The sequence below is a fragment of the Erpetoichthys calabaricus genome, chromosome 12 (genome assembly GCF_900747795.2).
Source record: "Erpetoichthys calabaricus chromosome 12, fErpCal1.3, whole genome shotgun sequence".
NCBI classification, from domain to species: domain Eukaryota; kingdom Metazoa; phylum Chordata; class Cladistia; order Polypteriformes; family Polypteridae; genus Erpetoichthys; species Erpetoichthys calabaricus.
Window position 1 is genome coordinate 59,439,783 of NC_041405.2, and position 22,615 is coordinate 59,462,397.

The window sequence follows — 22,615 nt, forward strand, 5'->3', positions numbered from 1 at the left end:
TGAGGGACTTTTTTTTTTAAATCAGATGGTTACTTTATTTTAACAAACAATTTATAAAAATAAAAAATAACCTGTTTACTCTTTACTCTCAGATCACATTCTATTTGTTTATTAAGCAGAACTGAATATTTTAATTTTCTACACAATACTGTAATAACTGTACAGTTCAGCAGGCTAAAATAACACAGTGAGACACACAAACACACTCACTATGCACACACACTACTGGTGCAGTCATTGGTTTTCCTGTGGATTGGACTGTTGAATCGACACAATGGCTGTGCATGCTGGGGTCTTTGGCACTTGTCATCCCAGTAGTATGCGAGGTGTCACCAGTGGTTTACCCTGCTCCTCAAGAAGGCCCTGTCTCCTGCTCCCTGTTCCAGTCTCAGTTCAAGGTTGTCGAGATGACAAAAGCATTTTTTTTCTGAGATGTTCAATATGTTGAAAAAATTGCCTGTGGCCAGCATCCAGTGTAATTCTCCACTTCTCCTTTTGTAGCATTACAGTCCATTATCATTTCTGGCCATGGCATCTCCTATCCCAGTGTAGATCACATTGTTCACCAAGGATGTGTCATTTGTTTAGACAAACATGAAGGTCTGCACTGGCCTATTCTGTGTGGTCAGCAGTTGAGACGGGAGCTCTGGCTTATTTTTCCTTATTGTGCTAAGCATTGTTACCTTCCTCTTGAGGAGCTACTGTCCCAGTTTGTGTAAAAGTTATTGCAAATGGCGTTGTGGACATGCAGCTTATGTCATGTCCAGGGTAACCCTCATGCCTTAATTTCTCACAGCAGTTCCTCCATCTGACTTCCCTTTGTTAATGAAATGACATCCTCTGCTCTTCTGTATCTCTATGCTTCCCCTTGAGCAAGTTATTCATAGCTTTGGACTGGCTTATCATTTTTATGCAGATGATGCTTAGATCTTCAGCATTTCAGTGTTAAAAGTGACACTTCATCACAGCTTTCTCAGCTCACAACTTGCCTCAGTGAAATTAAAGTAAAATTAAAACCTGAACAGAGCAAAACTCTTTAAAATGAAATTGCAACATAACTGAAATCCTGCAAAGTGGTACTAAATTGCAACTTAAGAAAACAAGGTCCTCCTCAACCATTCTTGGTGATGATCTCATCAGATCTTCTTTTACTGCAAAGAATCTCGGTGTCACTTTGATTCCTCCTTTTCTTATTTCACCCAGGTAAACCATATTAAGAAACTTTCTTACTTCCACCTGTGTCACATTTCTTATCTTTGCTTAGTCCTCTCCTTTTCTAATGCTGAGAAATTTGTTCCTGCTTTTATAACATCCTGCATTGATTATTGTAAATCACTACTACTTCACTGCTCCCTGTGTCTTACAGGATTGAATATCAAATTCTGTTCTTGACCTGCCCACTAAGGTCCTCTGATTCTGTGCCCCCAACTAACCTGCACTCTGTAGGTGACAGCAGGGCCTTCAGCTGTATATAGCGCCCTGACTGTGGACTGACCTCCCTACATTAATGACATCAGCTGACTCCATTCATTTGTTTTAACTCATTTGTTTAGGAGGACATTAAACAGACCTGACATTCTGCCCCTTCTTTCAGTTTACCCCCTCTATCTGTCCAGGTACTCAGGGTTTGACTTTTTATCACAATTTATGTTATTTGCTCAAGATTTTTTTGTAGCATTATATGTTGTATTTTAGTTTGCATTATTGTCTTTTATTCTATTTGAATGTTTTGTATATCCTGTATTTATCTTTATTTAGTGAAGATATTATTTGTAGCCACTGTTACATAGGTTCTGTTGTTCTTTTTGAATTTTGGGCAGGGTGCTATATAAATAAATTGTGTTCTTATTAGTATTTTTATTTTTTTCTTTTGATGGCCCATTGTTTATAATAATAAGTGACAAAAACTTGAGCAGTTCTACATAAGGCAATCAATATATTGCATAATTCAGTGTAGAATATGTATTGCCGTTTTCTTCACATACATGTTTAAAAATATTAGATTGGCTTAAATGTTTATTCTAAATTGGTTTAGAACAATATTGCACAAATGCATAGTACATTTTAAAAAACGTAATCACTTTTATTATTAACGTTTTACTAAACTCTAACGTGGTGTAAACATTAAAATTATATTGTATAGTTCGTTTCATGAATGTAAACGAAACACTATTTTCAATTAACACATATCTTGATGATTTTAATTTTGTCGACATGTTAAATGGTTCCCACAGACCCGAACACAACGTAAATGTTAATAGTGTATTTCACAGAAATGATCCGTATTGTTTAGTTTGATGTATGACACGACGTGATGGCAGAAACCCTCTGAACTTCACAATGATGCGTATTATTTGGTTTCTAAACGGGTCTTTGACCCGACGTTACTTTCCGGGCTTTGCCGAGAACTGCCGAAACCTTCCAAAAGTAATTTTACGAAGTCAGTCCTGAAACGACGCAGACGTCACTTCTGGGTCTGTAACTGTGGGTCTACAACTGTGGTGACGTATGGCGCTGTGGCTCTGCAGGTGGATAGTATTGGGTTTTTCCAACACTCTCGTCTATCTCGTCACTGCAGTGCGGTCTTTCCTTCCCCATTCTGCAGCAATATCTACTTGAAATAAAAACTGGAGAGTTAAAGTCATTTACAATACAACATACAACAAATGGAATTTTACGTTAGTATTTGACTGAGGTACTGAGCCAGTAAGTGGTCACGTGACAAAAGAACGAACGACTCGAAAGACTCGAGGAATGAACTAATCAATTCTCTTTCCGGCTCAGACTGCCTTGGTTAGCTAATTGGGCTGTCACGTGATGAACGAACGACTCAAACCCAAAAACTTGTCAGATAAGAGGCGAGGTGAGCGAATCATAGACTAAAGACCCAGGTAAACAATGAATTAATATTTTCTGTTTCTTATAGCATTATAGTTTTGTCTTGTTTGTAGTGTGATCAACATTTGTGTAAGCAGTAGATGCGTTAGGGAGGTAACAGGTAACATTTTAATTATATTTTGCTAAAATGAACAAAATGACTCGAAAAAGGATTCGTTCATTTTGCTGAACGAGACTCAAAGGTCCGACACAGTAAAATGATCCGAACTTCCCATCACTACTACTTGGCAATATCTACTTGGTCCATTCAGCCTTAAATAACCTAAAACCAGCCCATCTAATGATACGCTGCACCTAGGCATCTCCATTCTTATCCTTGGGAGGGGGATACAATCACTTTATCCAACTCCCAACAGTGATAAAAACGAATCAAAGCTGACATTAGAACCCTTTACAGATACTTTCTAATAATGAACAATCCACAAAGTACAAGACATCCACAATAAACCCTCACTATCCCACCAAAACAAACCTGACACTCACAGCACCCCCCTAATACTCAATCTTCTACCTACCCACACGGTCTCGCGGTACAGTACGGACAGTGCGCCACCTTTTAATTAACCTTCCTCTTGTGTTAGGGTCAGCGCCGACCCGTTTTACTTTTTAAATGCATAAAACTACTACCTAATTTTGTTTATTGCATTAAGGCTTTTTGACTTTGTCAGGAATCTGTATTTAATTAAAATAAAACAAAAAAAAACCCAATTGTACTAAATTATAAAATGCTCTGGTGAAAATTATTACCTTTGTGTTGGTAGGGTCATCAAGTGACAAAAAGCCCATAATTATCTTGGACTATAATAAAAACAAAGGTGGAGTGGACAACCTGACTGCCACCTACACTTGCCAGAGAATGACCAGGAGATGGCCAATGGTTGTGTTTTATAACATTCTAGATGTGTCTGCATACAATGCATTTGTGTTGTGGACCCACATTCACCTAGGGTGGAACTCAACCAGAAAAAACAAGCGGAGAATGTTTCTTGAGGAGTTAGGAAGTTCCCTTGTCAAGGCACACATTGAGCGAAGGGAACGGGTGCCCCGGGACCCAGCTGCTGCAGCCTTGGTCAGACAGCTGCAGAGCTCACGTAGCACTCCTTCCACACCATCAGCAACACAAAGAGCATCAGTGCCAGCATCCTCTTCGCCAACACTGCCTCAACATCAACCTACACAGCCACAGCCACAACCCCACTGAGGCCACCTGATTCTAAAAGAAAGAGGTGTCAGGTCTGCCCTAGCAATAAAGACAGAAAGACAAACATACTCTGCTTCTGCTGCAAAAAATATTTTTGCAAAGAACACACTAAAAGTGTCACTTTTTGCCACACATGCATCTAAATGCACATGCATGTTCTTGCACACAAAGACGTTTTTTGGAACTAGTGCCTCATTTCTATTGGTTTGATTTGCTTGATTGTTCGTTGTTTGTTTGACCTTGCAAATCCACACTTTGAGATTTACTTGTTTAGCTTTCCATTTATATTAAAGTAATTTTTGAATATACTTTTTTGCCTTTTTCTTTGAATATATATATGGGTCAAATTTGACCCGTAACACCATAGATGTTACTATAGTAATTAATATTAAAATAAAAAATATATATAACAAATTTATTTAAGAGATGTGTTCTAATACCCCTCAGTAATAGTCAGGTAACATAACAACCTTTTATTTATTTAAATAATTCTCTTGAGGTTCATTTAATCATTTTTTAAAATTGAAAACGAGAGGTATGCTGTTAAAGTAAAAGCTCATGAGGTCACAGCAAAAATATTAAAAACATTCTTTTAATGGACAAGGAAGCATAACAAAGTAACCAAGAGGTAAGGAAAAAAATTGGATGATAAATAATTGTTTTGAGGGTAATATGGCTGATTAAAGACACGGGTCAAAACCGACCCGTTAACATAAGAGATAGTAACAGAAAGCTAACAGAAGAGGAAGGTTAAGCTGACGATGACTTGGCGCGCGCCTGTTTCCCCCCTACGCACAGAGCAAATCCCAGTGAACACAACAACAAAAAAAAAAAAAAAAAAACTGAACGAGCACAATATGCACAACTCCCTCCGAGACGGTACGTTTAATAAAACTCTTCATTGTTGTTTTTTTTTTCCTTGCCTTTTCTTATAACCATCTCCTAGCGAAACAGGTGAATGCACGTCCCCAAAGCTTACACTGGCTTCTATTACCACCATATCCACGGCACCGAGAGGCTCGTTACCCGTGTCTTCATAAGACTCACGGTCTCACATCTTTCAGTTGCGAGGTGGTGTTGACTTTGATGAGAATTGTTTTTCCAGCACATCTCACAGATGCTCAGTCAGACTGTGAACTTGAGAGTTTGAAATCCAAGTCAACACCATGAAGTCTTTGTCATGTTCCTCAAACCATTCCTGCTTCCAAAACATCACCTTCAAGAACTGACTGACTGTTCACCTGCTGCCTGTCATATCCCACCCTTGGCAGGTGCCATTGTAACAAGATAATCAATGTTATTCACTTCACCTGTTAGTGGTTTTAATGCTGTGACTGATCATTGTATACTAAGGTGAAAGAATGAGGGGTGGTTGCAGTGAATGATGTTACTTTATTTCTCATGTTTAGCGTTTTTCTGTTTATTCTTGGTCCTAGTAATATACTGTACATTTGATCACAGAAAAAGAAGAGTGTAATGTCTTGTAATTAGTAAAATATGCCATTTCCTTTCAACACAATGTGACACTGCACTCATACATTATTGATATCCATTTACTGTATAACAAATGAGTTTCCATGTCTGAGCTGACTGAAATTTATAAAACAGTGCATAATATTTGTGAAACGTTCCTAAATCAGTCCTAATTACTATACACTAAAATGGTCCACTATAGAGGTCTGGGACATGGATGAATGGATCATTGAGTACTTGTAACGTGTAGCTTTAACATTTATTATACCCAAGAAGCCAATACAACAATTACTTCAAGACTGTGTAGGAATGAGCATACCAAAAAATGTAAAGAATTAGTGAATGCAACTGAAATTTTTGAAAGAAACAAAGCAAGTCATCAAATTTATTGGAAATTTAAAATAACATCAAAAAACTCTATTCTTTACAAAAACTGTGCAGAATTCATCACCCCTTTTAAATTAGAACAGGATATGTACAATGAACTGCTTTCAAATTATCTAAGATTACATAGCTCATAAAAATGTGTTTTTAAAATGCGCTACAAAAAGAAAAACTTTGGCAGTCAGATTGCTATTTACATACACATTTAAGAAGAAACTGAAAAAATACAAAAGGTGAAACTGTTTCCTTTCACTAATAAAGTGCTTCCTTAATGGAGGACATTTAATTGAAATGTTTTTCTTGTTTGTTTTTATACAGTACCTTGATAACGTGATACCCTGTCTGCTAGATATTCACATATATTTACGTGCAGAGAACGATTTCAAATTCAGTTTTACAGTATAGACGTTTAAGTTAAATTTCACATCATTTTGCCAATGAACACTGATGTTCACGTGAACCTACCTAATATATGTCTGTTCAGAATATTTGCCAAGCTTTGACTTTTCATTCCCATCTATAAATTCATACCATAGAACTGGTTCATTTTATAAAATGATTAAATCATAGACCCCTCATGATCTCTGGATAAAGGCCAGCCCGTAGTACATATGACAAACTGTGATTAGGCGCTAAGCTACACTATCATCTCCTTGATTTAGTCCCCATTAATATCTTACTGGACTGTGCCCACAAAATGGTTGTGTTGTTCACACAAAACAGTAGGGCAATGGAGCAACATAGTAAGTTATTTACATGCTACTGGAGTGATTGTTTGGTAAGATTATATTCTGATATCATGACAAATGGCCCTCCTCACCCCTGTTAAATGTAAATGATACCAGCGGCGAGCATAAACCCATGTATACTGCAACTGACCAAACTGGAACTAAAAAAGAAAACAAAAGCCCAACTTTGCATAGGTGAGAGGTTCCTTTCTTCACATACAAATAATGTCTGATGACCTTTAGACAGTTAGAAACATGAAATGTCCCATTAATAAAATAAAATAAAAGTAAACTGCCAGCAGTAAAGATGCCAAAAATGATGTCATCAATGACATTCAGTAGAAAAACATTTGTATCTGCTCAGAACTTAAGAAACAGACTAGCTTATGAATAAAATCACAAAATGATGCTATTTACAGTAAATCTACTATTAACTGTCTTTAAACTTTACAGTGAAAATGATAAAATTATTTCTTCATACTAACAAATTTTGTTGTCAGTCCCTAATATTTTTGATCTTTAGGCTAAGCATATGATTTAAAAGAAATTATGCACAAAACGCAGTAATGCTTTGCGCCAATGAATATACGCTGTATGCGTGTCACATAGAGATGACATTTTCTTTTTGTGATTTATCCCATGAGATTGCCCACTGGCTTCAGATCTCACCATATCTGACTCCTTGCAGGTGATGGTTTCTACAATAATCTCTTTGGTAGCCTCCTATACACGCATCTGATCACAGTTTGGTGATGAAATCATTAGCATATCATTAGCATAAACAATCGACAAATCATTTTCGTTTTGCTTGGATTGCTGAATTGTCTGTGGACTCTCTTGATTCTTGTACCTTTTACCACGGTGGCATTCAAGGTAAGGACCCCAGTCAGGTGTAGGAGAACAAATTTGCCTGAAGCGCTGTTTTGGAAAAGAGAAATATCAAACTATTTTATTTTCTTTGCTTTAAAACTTTTTTTTTTAAATATTCATAATCTTGCCTGCTTAAAATCCTCAATGAGACTTAATTCTATAGGATAGTCAAAATTACAGGTGTGTCTCCAGCTATCATGCAACATTACCTTCTTTTTCATTGAATATATTAAAATTGTATTACGAAATGTCAAATGTAAGGTACATGGTTTAACCAAACACAAAGACAATTCATTCAAAGCAATACTATTTGAATAATGTTGACTCTGCGGTTCACATGTTATAAAGTATTCATTATAAATTATTCACATACTAATAATAGCTGTTAAATTCTTCACTTAATTGGTAATTTAATCTACATATAAGCCCACTAAGATGCAGAAAATATAAACAGCAGACATTCTTTTTAATTTTTGTTTCTAGACTTACTTCCAATATGCCTCCCTTTGCTTTTGCAAAATTGAAACCAGCAAATATGGGAATCCAGATGATGCAGAAGGCTAACATAAACCATCCAAGCACCGTTCCCCATATTGGATAGGGAATAGGTCCATATGAAGGTGCTGAGAATGTTACCAAGGACCACACCAATATGATCTGAAAATGTAAAAAAAATTTGATTTAGTCGTGACTGCTAAAAAGGTTATACACCTTTGAAAACTGTAATTGTTGACATTTTTCTAATTAAATATACACAGTATTTGGAATACCTTTGTAGCCTGAAAGAGGCAGCCGGCATTTTTGCCAGGCCGGGACTCCTCCCGAATGGAAGGACCGGGAGAAGTAGCTTATAAAGGGCACTGCTTCCCCCGAACCATTACGTCACCATAGATTCCCGCAGGGCATGCTGGGAGTTAGAGTTTGCTACAGCCCAGTTGGGTTCGGTGGGGATGGGCCAGGGGCTGTGGCAGGGATTGTTGAGCCCTTGTGTATAGGGCTTCCGTGGGTCATAAGGATGCAACACTGGAAGCACTCCCAGGAGCAGCACAAAAGGAGCCACCTCGTTTCAACCGGGGTGTCAGAGTTGGGTGGAAGAGGACGAAGCTTGCGAGATGTGGAATGAGGGCAGAACGAGGAAGAGCAAGAAGAAGAAAGCACTGTGTCATTTGTATTGGTGCTAGGTCTGCTTTGGAACTGTGCTGCGGTGGGGAGCAAGGGAAAAGTGCTTCCCCACTGTAATAAACGTATGCTGTGTGGCAAAATGTGTGTCTGCGTCTGTCTGTGTCGGGGCTTGGGCTACTGGAGCGCCCTCTGGCGGCCACAAGCCATTATTATTCATGTTATTATTTTTTATTGCAAAAAAGAGTTAAAACATCATCATAGGAGACCGTGAATCTGAAATTAAGTATAACATCTATGATCATTTTCTTGTGTTTTGTAAAAATGTTTAGTCAAACTGACGCTTTACTTGTGTGTTTCTGTTACCGGATTGCACACAGCACTCTCGGTCCTGCTTTGACTTTGTGATTGGTCCCCGCAAATGACTCCGGTATGTGTGCTTCTTGCCTTACGCCCTAGTGCTGCTGTAATAATAATAACGGGGGTATTTTTATTACAAAAAAGTATTTTGTTTGTGAGGTTACTCGTTACTTTAAAAATGTAATATGAGAACGCAATGTTGTTGTTGTTTCAGATTATTTCAGCCAGGAGAAGGAACAATCCAATCGCTTGAACATTTGCCACTGAGAATTTATTTTGTGGACGCTTCTACCTGTGGCTGCTGAAAGGATGTGTGACGCTAACACTACAAAAAACTACAAAAGACTACAAAAACTATGACAGTAATTTGGGTAAGGGTTTACATGGCCACTAACCGTGTTATTTGCAGAGGAATCTTCCAGGTTTCTCATTGGCCAATAAACTTACTTCTATAACCAGAATCAAGGCTTACATGGCATTTTAGAAATCAGGTTTCTGTGGATAACCGGGTTATTGAGGAGCACGTTGACACACTAAATATATAAGTAACTCGAACACAAAGCAAAATCGGCACCAGGTTACATATAGGATAGACACTGGTTTTCACATTGGGCCACATTATCTTCGATTCATAACAGATATGCTTGCAAGTGCACAAGCAACAGATTATAGCAAACAGAACTTCATTCAGCACAACATAATGCTGCAGGATCAATGAAACGAGCCACACAAGCTTGTATTGATCAAACACAAGTAAGATGGCACCAGTACTTTTTGGTTTTAAGTTTGCTGTTTCAACATTTCATTTGTAATGTTGCAATGTTATTCACTTTATTGAATGCGTTCCTAACTGGCACAACCAGTATAAAATACTATCCTGCATTGCATTTTGAGTTGCCTCCTCTGACCTTATTTTTAAACTGTTGGGAAAAACTCAACTGAGGTATTGTGATACTAAAGAGTCTGTTGCGGAAAGAAACTCTCGGTGTGTTCATGCTAGTATGAATTCTACATGAAGCTCTCTTTATAAAATATCTTGTGATTATTAGTATTATTTATTTATTTGTCTATTTATTTATATTATAGATAGATACTTTATTAATCCAAGGGGAAATTCACATACTTTAGTAGCAGCATACTGATGAGGAAACAATATTAAAGAGTGATAAAAAAAATGCAGGTAAATACAGAAAATAACTTTGCATAATGTTAACGTTTACCCCCCCAGATAGAATTGAAGAGTCGCATAGTGTGGGGGAGGAACGATCTCCTCAGTCTGTCAGTGGAGCAGGACATTGACAGCAGTCTGTTGCTGAAGCTGCTCCTCTGTCTGGAGATGACACTTTAGTGGATGCAGTGGATTCTCCATGATTGACAGGAGCCTGTTCAGTGCCCGTCACTCTGCCACAGATGTCAAACTGTTCAGCTCCATGCCTACAATAGAGCCTGCCTTCCTCACCAGTTTGTCCAGGCGTGAGGCGTCCTTCTTTATGCTGCCTCCCCAGCAAGAGGGCACTCGCCACAACCGTCTGATAGAACATCTGCAGCATCTTATTGCAGATGTTGAAGGATGCCAGCCTTCTAAGGATGTATAGTCGGCTCTGTCCTCTCTTGCACAGAGCATCAGTATTGGCAGTCCAGTCCAATTTATCATCCAGCTGCACTCCCAGGTATTTATAGGTCTGCACCCCCTACACACAGTCACCTCTGATGATCACGGGGTCCATGAGGGGCCTGGGTCTCCTAAAATCCACCACCAGCTCCTTGGTTTTATCTGGTGTTCAGGTGTAGGTGGTTTGAGTCGCACCACTTAACAAAGTCCTTGATTAGGTCCCTATACTCCTCCTCCTGCCCACTCCTGATGCAGCCCACGATAGCAGTGTCGTCAGCGAACTTTTACACGTGGCAGGACTCCAAGTTATATTGGAAGTCCGATGTATATAGGCTGAACAGGACCGTAGAAAGTGCAGTCCCCTGCAGCGCTCCTGTGCTGCTGACCACAATGTCAGACCTGCAGTTCCCGAGACACACATACTGAGGTCTGTCTGTAAGACAGTCCACGATCCATGCCACCAGGTATGAATCTACTCCCATCTCTGTCAGCTTGTCTCTAAGGAGCAGAGGTTGGATGGTGTTGAAGGCGCTAGAGAAGTCCAGAAACATAATTCTTACTGCACCACTGCCTCTGTCCAAGTGGGAGAGGGATCGGTGTAGCATGTAGATGATGGCATCCTCCGCTCCCACCTTCTCCTGGTATGCAAACTGCAGAGGGTCAAGGGCGTGGCGGACCTGTGGCCTCAGGTGGTGAAGCAGCAGCTGCTCCATGGTCTTCATCACATGTGACGTCAAAGCGACAGGCCGGAAGTCATTCAGCTCACTGGGACATGATACCTTTGGGACTGGGGTGATGCAAGATGTTTTCCAAAGCCTCAGGACTCTCCCCTGTTCCAGGCTCAGGTTGAAGATGTGCTGTAGAGGACTCCCCAGCTCCAATGCACAGGCCTTCAGCAGTCGTGGCGATACTCCATCTGGACCCACTGCTTTGCTGGCATGAAGTCTCCTCAGCTCTCTGCTTACCTGGGCTGCTGTAATTATGGGTGGGGGGAAACTCTCTGCTATGCTGGCATCAGCAGAAGGATGGGTGGAGGGTGCAGTACTCCGAGGTGAGTGGGTTAGGGTGGTCAAACCTGTTAAAGAAGTTGTTCATCTGGTTTGCTCTCTCCACGTCTATCTCGATGGTGGCACCCCACTTCGAGCTGCAGCCAGTGATGATCTTCATCCCATCCCGCACCTCCTTCATGCTGTTATTCTGCAACTTCTGCTCCAGCTTTCTCCTATACTACTCCTTCACCACCCTGAGCTGCACTCAGAGTTCCTTCTGCACGCGCTTGAGCTCATGCTGATCACTGCCTTTAAAAGCCCTTTTCTTCTGGTTCAAAAGGCCCTTGATGTCACTTGTAATTCATGGCTTGTTGTTAGCATAGCAGCGTACTGTTCTTACTGGAACTACAATGTCCATACAGAAGTTGATGTAGTCAGTAGTGCAGTCAACAACCTCCTCAATGTTCTCACAAAATGATCCCTGCAGGATATCCCAATCTGTAGTTCCAAAGCAGTCTCTCAGAACCTGCTCTGCCTCAGGGGACCACTTCCTGAATGAGCGTGTGGTTGTAGGTAGCTCCCTCACTCTGGGTTTGTAGTGAGGCTGAAGCAAAACCAGGTTATGATCTGCTTTCTCAAGCACAGGCAGCGGGGTGGCGCTGTATGCATCTTTAATGTTTGCATACAGTAGGTCATTAGTCCTATTTCCCTGAGTGTTACAATCCACATACTGGGAGAAGGCAGGTAATGTTTTGTCCAGCATCACATGGTTAAAGTCTCCATCGATTAGCACAAGCGCCTCGGGGTGCTGCGTTTGCAGTTTAGCAATATCAGAATGGATGATGTCACCCATATACGTATATATATATATATATATATATATATATATATATAGCCCAACTGAGGTATTGTGATAGCAAAGAGTAGGATGACTCTAGTGTGAATTGTACATGGAGCTCTCTTTATAGAATATCTCATGATTATTATATATATATATATATATATATATATATATATATATATATATATATATATATATATTGTGAAGGATTGCTGGCTTTCTACTCCGGCCCTCACCCCCAGGCCGCCAGGAGGAGCTCTTCCAGCAGCGTGGACGTGCCCCGAGTTCCAGCAGGGCCTCATGGACTATGTAGTTTTTATACACAGCCCTGCTGGATACCTTGGGGGCCACCGGGAGTCGCTGTAAGGGGGCTCGTGGACTCTTATGTGCCCTATAACCCGGGAGAGCGTCACGTGACAGTAAGGAACGACGTGCTCCCGGGGTGAAGAAAAGGACTGTTTACCCTGACCCGGAAGGGAAAAGGAACTGTGGACTGATTGGACAGAAACACTTCCGGGTCAGGGGATATAAAAGGACGATGGGAAATCCCAGACGTTGAGCTGAGCTGGGTGGAAGGGTGGCAACGCGTCTGGGAGTGTGGAGGATTATTGTTATTGTGTATTATTATTTGAGTATTGTGGAGTGAGGGTGCTTTGTGCACATTTATTATTATTATTATTATTAATAATAAATTATTTGGACTTTTATCTGGTGTCTGACGTCTAGTCTGAGGGTTCAAGGGGTCACGGAGACCTTAATCTGTCACTATATATATATATATATATATATATATATATATATATACTGTATATACAGTGCATCCGGAAAGTATTCACAGTGCATCACTTTTTCCACATTTTGCACATTTTGTTATCTTACAGCCTTATTCCAAAATGGATTAAATTCATTTTTTTCCTCAGAATTCTGCACACAACACCCCATAATGACAATGTGAACAAAGTTTACTTGAGGTTTTTGCAAATTTATTAAAAATAAAAAAACTGAGAAATCACATGTACATAAGTATTCACAGCCTTTGCTCAATACTTTGTTGATGCACCTTTGGCAGCAATTACAGCCTCAAGTCTTGTTGAATATGATGCCACAAGCTTGGCACACCTATCCTTGGCCAGTTTCGCCCATTTCTCTTTGCAGCACCTCTCAAGCTCCATCAGGTTGGATGGGAAGCGTCGGTGCACAGCAATTTTAAGAACTCTCCAGAGATGTTCAATCGGATTCAAGTCTGGGCTCTGGCTGGGCCACTCAAGGACATTCACAGAGTTGTCCTGAAGCCACTCCTTTGATATCTTGGCTGTGTGCTTAGGGTCGTTGTCCTGCTGAAAGATGAACCATCACCCCAGTCTGAGGTCAAGAGCGCTCTGGAGCAGGTTTTCATCCAGGATGTCTCTGTACATTGCTGCAGTCATCTTTCCCTTTTTCCTGACTAGTCTCCCAGTTCCAGCTGCTGAAAAACATCCCCACAGCATGATGCTGCCACCACCATGCTTCACTGTAGGGATGGTGCCAGGTTTTCTCCAAACGTGACGCCTGGCATTCACACCAAAGAGCTCTATCTTTGTCTCATCAGACCAGAGAATTTTCTTTCTCATGGTCTGAGAGTCATTCAGGTGCCTTTTGGCAAACTCCAGGCGGACTGGCATGTGCCTTTTACTAAGGAGTGGCTTCCGTCTGGCCACTCTACCATACAGGCCTGATTGGTGGATTGCTGCAGAGATGGTTGTCCTTCTGGAAGGTTCTCCTCTCTCCACAGAGGACCTCTGGAGCTGTGACAGAGTGACCATCAGGTTCTTGGTCACCTCCCTGAGTAATGCCTGTCTCTCCCGATCGCTCAGTTTAGATGGCTGGCCAGCTCTAGGAAGAGTCCTGGTGGTTTCGAACTTCTTCCATTTACGGATGATGGAGGCCACTGTACTCATTGGGACCTTCAAAGCAGCAGAAATTTTTCTGTAACCTTCCCCAGATATGTGCCTCGAGAGAATCCTGTCTTGGAGGTCTACAAACAATTCCTTTGAGTTCATGCTTGGTTTGTGCTCTGACATGAACTGTCAACTGTGGGACCTTATATAGACAGGTGTGTGCCTTTCCAAATCATGTCCAGTCAACTGAATTTACCACAGGTGGACTCCAATTAAGCTGCAGAAACATCTCAAGGATGATCAGGGGAAACAGGATGTACCAGAGCTCAATTTCGAGCTTCACGGCAAAGGCTGTGAATACTTATGTACATGTGCTTTCTCAATTTTTTTATTTTTAATAAATTTGCAAAAATCTCAAGTAAACTTTTTTTACATTGTCATTATGGGGTGTTGTGTGTAGAATTCTGAGGAAAAAAATGAATTTAATCCATTTTGGAATAAGGCTGTAACATAACAAAATGTGGAAAAAGTGATGCACTGTGAATACTTTGCGGATGCACTGTAGATATAGATATAGATAGATAGATTAGCCACAATTACTTAATATTTAAGAGGAACTTTAGGTTTCCTGCATGATTCCTTACTTATGATGCAAAGGAGAGTAACCAGTCAAAGATATAATGTAGAGAGTTTTGGTGATAATATAATTTCAGTTATAAAGTGAAAAGCACAAAAACAAAAATACAAAGTTACTGTACTGTATAGAGTTCTACCTTAAAAAAATTAAAGACTACTTTAAAAAGAGAAAGGAATCTTAACCTTCAACAAAATGCACAAATTAAATTTGTTATTAAACGAGAGGTGAAGTACAGTATATCCACAAAGATTTCATTTGGAAATATTCCTTCTGAGTGAAACACTTCCCACGTGAGAATGGACACTTTATACAGTACATCACACTCACGGAGAGGTGGAATGAGCCTTGTAAAATGTGTTGCTGTACAATCACATTACAACTTACTAATTCTTAATATTTTTATACAATGGTATTACAACTTACTAATTCTTAAGACATATGTCTTCAAGTATGTTCCCAGTAAGCTCTGCTTGGATTGTATATCTGATGTATTATTTCCCAGGTATGAATTATTCCGTGGTATTTGAAGGGGCTCATTGCTGACCATTTTTGGGGCGGGTTGTGTCGTATACATTGCTAAAGTGCATGCCAGGTTGTGATAAATAAAGCTACAGCCACAACCACTGTAATAAACAACAGTTTGAACAACAGTCAGCTTTTATTTTAAAATTTATTTTTTAATTATTATTATAATTTAAATAGCAATTTTCCAAATTACACTAATGATCCTGACAAATGAGTGGAGTTTAATGGAGTTGAGCACTGAATTTTTACCATTTTGTTTACTTATGCCTCAGTATAAGGGTGGGGTGGAGAGCATACAACCCAAAAAAGGCAATATGACATTTCCCTTAAGCTGGCACAAAATTCAGGACTGAACAAATTCACCACAAATGAATACAGTACAAAATACCATATTACAAATAAGAAGCTTTTGCAGTACCAATGTTGGGTCAGAAACTGTGAAGATTTGTTCTGCAGTTTTAGCACACACTGTACATTTATAGTGCTTAATTCAAACTTTATGTAAGATAGGTTTGGGTCTGTTCATCTCATAAAATAACAAAATAAGCTTTCATTTTAACAAGAAATGCATCTCTCTCATACAGTTATTTTCAGCCAAATATGCTTAGAGGTAATTGAATCCTGTTTGGTACTATTTATGTAAAAGACGACTTAAAATGCTTCCATGAAGCTATTAATGTCCTTCAACTTTTCAAATTGTAAGATTATTTTTACTTTCTCGTATGCAAAGTATTGGGAAAGTACTGGAATCGTTCAAAAATTCCATTTTGAGATTTTGATGAATCTCGACGTTTTAGACCTCCCTGAGACTGAAAATATCATTTTTGGAATAATGTTTGCGTGATCTTCGGTGTATGTGTGTGTATGTAAATACGATAACTTAAGTACGCTTTCACTTTGCTCAACCAAAGGTTTACTCCTCAAATGTCCATCCCCATATCTGAGTATACGAGAAAGTCGAGGGGAGACCACTTCCAATTTTTCTGTTTGGAGATTTACAGCACCTGTCTGATTGATCCTCACTTTTACATCTCCAATAGTATGAATTTTTCAATATTAAAATGAAACTCAAATGCAGTACTCACCGTAAGTAAACAGGGAGAAATGAAAAACCAGCAAGCTCTCCACCACAACCAGAAATAATAGTTTTTCTTGCCAATCATCATTTCAATGTCCTTGATGAATCGGTTTCCTCCTGGAGAACAAATGAGCAGATGCAAAATGAGACAGTGAAACATTTCACATAACAATTTTATAAAATTTATGAAACAAAAACCAAAAGGGTTTGATTTGGCCTTGACCCACAAAAGTAACAAAGATGCGCTAATGAGAACAAAGTATTTACACAGTAGTATTTCCAACTTTTATTTAACTCCTATCTCTTCATATCCATAGAATGGCTGAAAGTTACAATTGAGTCAGGTTTTTAGGTCTTTAGAAAATCTCCTGTTAAACAAGCTTGTATACATTTTTTCTCTTTTTTTCTCTGTGTCCTGAAAGTTATGCATGACATCACTGTACTTTTGGCCTTGAAAATGGACCTCAGAGGAAATGAAAGACAATAAACTCACTGCTGCCAGACTCCAAAGTTAGACCACTAGATGAGCCCACCACAGCCGTGAACATTGGGCTCCACTGAGTACCAAAGAAAGACTCGAGTGGCAATGAGAGACCACCGGGATTTTGACCTTCCATTTTCTAATAACAATGGACACCTGAGGTAACATTTTGTTCAAGATCCAAATGACCTTAATTCGTTTTCTTCTTCTTGATTGCAAATTGCCTCTACCATATCCTAATTTATACTGTTATTTACTTACATTTACAGGTTAATAACCTATAAGACTATAAGTGCCTAAAAATTATATTAATGTCTGTATGCACAATAAAGCTATTCATTTATTTGTATCCATCATCTTTAATGTATTTGATGGTAACAACACAATTTTTCTTGTATGCTTTGACAGTTGTATGTATACAGGTATATGTAAAAGGTGTCATACATGTGCGTGGGGGGGCTCATCTAATGGTAATTCCACCCTAATTCGAGGGTTGGCACTGTTGCCTAATCACGACTGGAAGCACCAGTGATGTCACTTCTGGGTCATGGTTTCCTGGACCTGCCTCTTCCAGTAATGGCTTCCTCTTAATGGATTCCATTGCCATCTTGAGATAGTCTAATCTGTTGACATATTTTCATGATTTTGATAGAAAGTAATGTCTTTTTTATCAAGATACCATGAAATTGACTTAGAAATACGGGTACACCATTAATAATATGGCTATTACTGCTAGAAATGATTGATTTTTGTTATTTATTATTCACATATGACTCCAAAGCTCCATTTTCAGCAGCAATTCCTTCAGTGTCCTAATGGTCAACTCCCTTAGCTTATCCAAGCAGCAACAGTCATTAAAAACACTAGTAATGTCTTGGCAATATTTTAAAATGGAATTTAATGGTATTTTGATAAAAAGGGATCAATTTCAATCAGTAATATGAAAATTTCTGGACATGTCCATTAACAGTGTATACTAAAATGACCTTGGTCTATAACACACAAATTATTAAAAAAAAAAATTGCTATTACAATCAGTAATTCTTACAATAGCTCCCATAAATCAAAATGGAAAAAAATATCTCATTTCTCACATGGGGCATTTGAACATGCACACTGAGCTAATTATCAGCTGTTAAAAATAAGCTTGACAAAGAAGTTTATTTTACCATAGATGTAGATTATCCCGACAAGTTCCAAGACAGCAGATATTAGAAGTACCCATCCAGAGCAGAAGTGATCAATTAAATTAACCCAGTAGATTCCAGCCTATGGAAGACATCCATGATGAATTAATGAAGTTGCTACATCCCATAGATAGATAGATAGGTAGATAGATAGATAGACCGACAGACTGACCAATCATACATCCACACTCTCTTTGGACCAATTTAGGATCACCTGTTTTTTTGTTTGTCTGACCTGCATGTCAGTTGGCATTTGGGAGAAAAACTGGGGGTCCCTGGGGAAAACTCACACACATACGGGGACAACATCCAAACTCCAAAAAGACGATAACCCGGAGCACAATTTAAACCCAGGACACTGGATCCATGGTGCTAACTTCTCACCAAGCAATAAATAAATAAATATTTCCATAATCTAATTAAAATTAGTATATTGAAATGACACCAAATAAATAACATGAGGTGTTTGAATTTCTGTACCTTGGGCCCCTTGCTGTGAGCAGTGCCACTTAACATGATTTACTTTCTATAGCGGCAAAAAATGCACAAATAATAAAAATGACAAATTTACACTTACATTTTGTTCAACAGTCATTTACCTTGGAAGCCCTGAGGGCCGTACATTTAATAATTACTTTCTTCAGTTGTCTGCCATGTTCACTTAGTTTTGTGTATTCTTTTTTTGGTCTGCCTATTTACTGGTATTTACATCTGGATATTAACTATTTTTCCTTTTTATATTATGATTTGTACATCATAAGACATACTGCTATATCACAGAATGTTTTCTCAGACACATGTACTACCTGAATTTGTTTAATGTAGCAAGGGGGTACAATAGCTAGTACTGCTTTCTTACAGCTCCAGGTACTTTGGATCAGTTTTTCACACAATCATGGCCTTTGTGGAGATTGTTAGGGTTTTCTCTTTCATCTCTGCTAACCTAAAACTGGATTAGAAAGGTTCGGGAAATGGAAAGATGTATGACTTTTTATTTTTAGAACAAGTGAATTAGTAGTGTAGCTGAATTATCACCTTACAGATCTTCATATCATATTTGAGGATATTCACCACAAATTATGGTTAGTTATTTTTTTGACCTTGACAACGATTTGCCTATATTTTAAATACTTTATGTAGCAACTGCTACAAAACACTTTCCAAGTTCATTCAGAAAACACTTCAGAGTCTCTTTCCATTCTAAGATTTTGTAGATTAGCATATTAAAAAACATTCATATCAAGCCGTGTCTTATTAAATGAAGAAGAATTGATTGAGTGAAAAATAATGTTAATTTAGCATATTAATAAAAATCAAAACAGAAAGCTATAATTTTCACACAAGGCTATCAAATCACACATGGTGTACCTCGGCAAATTAGTAGTATAGCTGAATTATCACCTTACAGTCCTTCAAATCATGACTTATTTGTTAATGAGCTGTTTAGTGATAGATTTTGCCAAAAAAAGGCAATTTGTCTCATGTTTTAATAAACTTCATAACATCTGTGGTTGCCTTATGTTTTAATTATCTTGCAATTATGTGTTGCTTTTGGAAAATCACTTTGCGATGGACAATGCAGTGAAAGGCAGTTTATAATGATGATCTTCTATAATGAAGATTAAATGGTATAGCTCTTAAAATCCATCCTTACTTCCTAACTGCTACTGTGTTGGTGGCAGAAGTAACGCGTTCAGTATCACCTAGAGAGCCAGGGATGTGATTTTAAACCTTCACCCTTGAGATCAGAAGTGCACTTCCTTAGTCATTACAAGACATCACCGTCAGTTTTCATTGCATTATCAGCTACTTGGTAATAACACTACCATTTTTGACAAATTAACCATTTTTTCATATTAAACTCTTCCCTCCCCCTACCCCCCATCAGGTTAACTCAAAAGATTTACTTACCCCAGTTACGCAGGGCAGGCCAAGAAGATAAAGCACAACACAGGCAACTACTGTAATGAGGGTTCTCCTTGAACGAAGGTACTTGGGAAATTCATCTTGTAGTGCTGTTGTAATGGTTTCTAAGAAAAGATAAGTATTCATTTATTGCAAGTTCAGAAAAAAATCAAGAGTTTTTCATGAAGCAATATGTGCTTAGATGACCTCTAGCCACAGTTGTCTACCCGATATGAAAGATACTGTAGCTACCCCGAGTTGGTTCTGACACACTTTTGGATGTCACTCAACCCAGACAGGTTTTACCCTTTTCTATAACTTCCATTTCTCTTGTCTTGTCTGTTATTACACACTTTACTAAAGCACTATAGGAAAATTCAGTCATTTACATCAGGGCCGCCTTAATGCATGGGCACAATGGGCACTGGCGGAGGGCCTCAGGAGCATAAGGGCCCACAATGTTTCTGATGCCTATGCATGTTTCTGTTTTGCTATCAAAACAGGGGCCCCAGCACACTACTTTGCCCCAGGGTCAATGATGCTGGTTAAGAGAGTCCTGATTTCCACTCATCCCATCAGCACGCTTTGCCATTTTTGTTATTAGAAAATTACAGCCTCTTGCTATAGAGAGACTGTTTAATATTCTATTTTAGTCCTGACACAGCAGCAGGTTTTTACATGCACTAATGAAATGCAGTGGTCAAAATGGGAGAACATAATTACAGAACAGATGAAGACAGGGAATGTGGCCTACAATGTGTGGTCACACCACCATGATAGTAGGACTGACCTTTTTTCATGTGGATTCAGCATAACACTAAGTAGCTATATTAAATGATATAGAAATCAATACTGAATGTGTGGGTATTTTCATCGGCTTTTATGCTTAAATGGAAAGAGGACAATCGAAGAGCAAGATGACTATTTTCCATATTGCCAGCTGACACAGAGAATGGAGTTCTGAATTACTGAATTAAGTGAAAGACACGCCGGACTGAAATGTCAGGCAATGTTAAACACTTCTAGATCTTCTCCTTTCCCCACCTCCTGATTCTTTTACCCAGGCATCAATTTGATTGTCATCAGTGTGATATCACACTCAGATTTGCTAAATAATGATATGCACTTGTACCACATTTCTGTAAATGTGGATAGACAGGAAGATCTCTAACTAAATAAACACATGGAAAATCCATCTCTGATGCTGAAAATTTCATCAATTTCCTGCACAATCACATAATGCACCTGTACTTGTGTTACAGGTTCCTAAACAAGAACTTAATTCTAATCATATTATCAGTTTTTGACCCAGGATGAGGGGGTGATGGGTTTTTAGGGGAGTATTCCAACTAAAAATTCATGTGAATGTTGGGAGAGCCCAGAAAGGCACCTCAGCTGGAAACTAAAAATGGTAGCCTACACTGATATGTTAAGGTAGACAAAAAATGAGCAGTTATACATAACAAATCACATATCAGGACAGAATAATCTAAAAACCATTACAAACTGGGTGACTTACCAATTATTGCAAACTGAGAGTCCAGACCAAGCGTCAGTAGCATAAAGAAGAAAAGGATAGACCACAGTGGTGATATGGGCAACTTTGAAAGGGCTTCTGGATATGCAATGAAAGCCAAGCCAAAACCTAAAGAGATAAAAAGAATAGGGTTAAGTCAAATATATTCCATTTCAGCAGTCTAGAATAGAGGAGTCCAGGATAATTCAAGTCATACTAAAATTTAGGCCAAAATTTTACTTATACATGGCAGACTTTCACTGACCCATAGTCCAATCTGTGTTTGTCACTTTCTGATATTTGCTACCGCTACATCAGTTCTCAAGAATAGTATGAAGTGTCAGATTTACAATTTAGGATTAACAATTCATCTCTTAACTAGTTTGTGCTTTGGCTTTTTCTAATATAGAGTTGTGGAGAGCAATAGGCTATAACTGCAGCACTGGGTGCCATGTAGGAACCAGCACTGGATGTAATTCCAGCCCAAATAAAGTATCCACTGCCTTTAAAAGAAAACATTTATGGTTACTAGTTACATTATCCTTACTTATTTGAGATGTTAGGGGAACCAAAATGCCCAACAAAAACTTACATGGAGAGAACCTGAAATTCCATTCAAATGATGACTGTTGTGGAGTTTGAATTTAGGGGGGAAAATTGATGTGGCCAGCACTGGGCACACACCAGGAATCAATTCTGGATAAGTTATCTGTCCATCATAGGGCCCACATGAAGCCAATTTATAATCTCTTGTTAGATAATCTAACATGCATATCTTTGAGGAAAATTGGTGTATTAACATCTCACTAGGGAGAATGTGCCAGTTCCACACAGACACAGATCAGGCATGTGAACTGAACCCAAAACACTGAATCTGTGTATCGGTACTAAACAATATACAGTACAACTATGTGCTTCCACTGCATTTTCTCTC

General features: G+C 38.8%; 1 protein-coding gene across 1 annotated transcript in view; it reads right to left on the reverse strand.

The window, feature by feature from the left end:
• Positions 1-6,006: 6,006 nt before the first annotated feature.
• Positions 6,007-22,615, reverse strand: part of LOC127529958 (sodium- and chloride-dependent neutral and basic amino acid transporter B(0+)-like) — a 36,348-nt gene continuing 19,739 nt past the window's right edge. The window contains exons 7-12 of the mRNA XM_051935376.1: positions 21,685-21,810; positions 20,172-20,290; positions 18,243-18,342; positions 16,600-16,709; positions 8,044-8,211; positions 6,007-7,602 (exon numbers count right to left, since the gene is read on the reverse strand). Of these exons, the coding sequence (XP_051791336.1) occupies positions 7,408-7,602; positions 8,044-8,211; positions 16,600-16,709; positions 18,243-18,342; positions 20,172-20,290; positions 21,685-21,810 (818 nt within the window). The 3' untranslated portion in view covers positions 6,007-7,407. The remainder of the gene's footprint in view (positions 7,603-8,043; positions 8,212-16,599; positions 16,710-18,242; positions 18,343-20,171; positions 20,291-21,684; positions 21,811-22,615) is intronic.